Source organism: Sinocyclocheilus anshuiensis, unplaced genomic scaffold (assembly GCF_001515605.1).
Source record: "Sinocyclocheilus anshuiensis isolate Anshui unplaced genomic scaffold, SAMN03320099.WGS_v1.1 scaffold1497, whole genome shotgun sequence".
Lineage (NCBI taxonomy): Eukaryota > Metazoa > Chordata > Actinopteri > Cypriniformes > Cyprinidae > Sinocyclocheilus > Sinocyclocheilus anshuiensis.
In genome coordinates, this window is record NW_015543492.1 from 1,010,303 (window position 1) to 1,012,588 (window position 2,286).

Below are 2,286 nucleotides of genomic sequence, written 5' to 3' on the forward strand. Positions count from 1 at the left end.
GTGAGTGGTTAGCTGGGCCAGTGTGTGTTGTGATTGGTTAGAATTGGACTTTGTTATTTTGCAGATCTTTTTTATGCTCAAACAGCAACATTACAGACTAACTAAAGTTGAAAAAGTGAAAAAGCATAATAGGACCCCTTTAAAAAACATTTATGCTCTTACTGTGATCAGTGCATCAGTGCACTTTTTATTTGATGCTTTTCTATTATAAACTCATCAAAATGCAAAAAACACTTTATGGGTCACTATACTTGGCCACATGTCACGTCACTTCACTTCACTTCACTTCACTTCAAGACTTAATAAAAATAATATTAACCAATAATATCACAGGCTAACAATCACAAACCAAAATATGGTAATATTTTAGTCATATGAACAAATATTTGATTCATATTTTAGGACTCTTAAGTCATTGTATTAATTTTTTATAACAATATATAAGATTATATTAAATGGCATTATTATTATTATTATCTCCAGGTTAAATGGATAAATTGATAAAAAAAGGATGAAAATGAACAAATTTTAAGACCCTTGAGTCCTTGTATTGAATTTTTATTACAAACAATACATTAAATTATATTACATGGCATTATTACTATTATTATTATTATTATTATTATTATCATCATCATAGGCAGGTTAAATCCTGATGAATAAATATGAATACATATTTTATAAATCTTAAGTCATTATTTAAAATTTTTATTATAAACAATTAATAAAATATATATTAAATATCATATTTATTATTATTATTGTCATCATACATTTTATATTAATAATGTCCTGCATCACTTAATTTCCCACTGAATATTTTGTATCACTTGTATGCAAGTATGTCACATTTTAGAAGTGAAAATATGACAGATCCTGGATCAGCTCTGACGGACTCTTTCATATGGTTGGAATTGAACCGGTGTATTTTCCACCAATACTCTACACTTTTCCAGTGGATCTGTTTGGCCTGGTGTTTCATGGGTCTTACCGCAGCGCTCTCATGAAGGACTGGATCAGAGGGAATGTTGGGATATCTGCCGGTTTGCTGAAGGCCCAGTAATATGAAGCGAAGGCGCCGGCGAGCGTACAGTGACCCAGAGCGATGACGAAGTTCACGCACCACAGGAACGCAATCACGTTATAGATCTGCAGGTTAAAGAGGTTCTTCTGGAACAAACCCTCCGTGTTATAGTTAATGAAGACGCAGCGCGCCGACGGACATGTGGGATACTGCGTAGTGTTGAACATCTGTGGAGAAAAACAGAGACACATGAGATCTCACTCAGATCTCAACGATTCCTCATAAACAAGATTAAATGAAGACTGAAGTCTCCTGCTTCTCAGATGAGGGTTTCTCTTCTCTAGAGTTTCACAGGAGATCTCAATGTCTCAATGTGAACTTAAACCAGAGATGCCCAAACCAGGGCTAAAGTTGGTCTATGATGACCTTTGATTTGGCCATATAACAAAAAAAGTGAAAAGATAGGAAAAAACATGCCATTGAAGCATATTTTAATTTCTTATTTATATTTTGTTTTATTTTTGTAGAAATGTAGAAAACAATATAAGTGAATTTGATTAAAAAAAAAATGTAAATGTCACAAAATAATAACACTTTATGTTATTATTTAAAAACAATGTAAAACATTTGAATAAAATACAGAAGGATATAATGCAACAATCAAGTTTGATTTTTGAATCTGTTTTCCATCTGCATCATTTTATTTCTCATTTATTTATTTATTTTTACTCCTAAGGAATTTTATGAGTTACACAACCATTCAAAAGTCTGGATCAGTAAGATTGTTTTTTTTGGAAAGAAATTAATACTTTTATCCATCAAGGATGCATTAAATGTATCAAAAGTGACAATGAAATCATTTATAATGTTACAAACAATTTCCATTTAAAATAAATGCTGTTCTTTTGAACTTGAACTTTGAACGAGAAATTATTTTTACAACAAAAATAAAAAATCTGTAGCAGCACAACTGTTTTTAGCATTGATAATAATCAGAAATGTTTCTTGAGCAGCAAATCAGCATATTAGAATTATTTCTGAAGATCATGTGACACTGAAGACTGGAGTAATGAAAATACAGCTTTGCGTCACAGGAATAAATTACATTTTAAAATAGATTAAAATAGAAATCAGTTATTTTAAATTGTAATAATATTTCACAATATTACTGTTTTTCTGTATTTTTGATCAAACAAATGCAGCCTTGGTGAGCAGAAGAGACTTCTTTAAAAAAAAAAAAAATCCCAAGAGTGTGTGTGTGT

The 2,286-nt window shown here is 30.7% G+C and overlaps 1 protein-coding gene across 1 annotated transcript in view; it reads right to left on the reverse strand.

The window, feature by feature from the left end:
* Positions 1–2,286, reverse strand: part of slc44a4 (solute carrier family 44 member 4) — a 34,071-nt gene that overhangs the window by 8,761 nt on the left and 23,024 nt on the right. Inside the window, exon 15 of the mRNA XM_016494436.1 lies at positions 992–1,251. Coding sequence (XP_016349922.1) covers positions 992–1,251 — 260 coding nt within the window. The remainder of the gene's footprint in view (positions 1–991; positions 1,252–2,286) is intronic.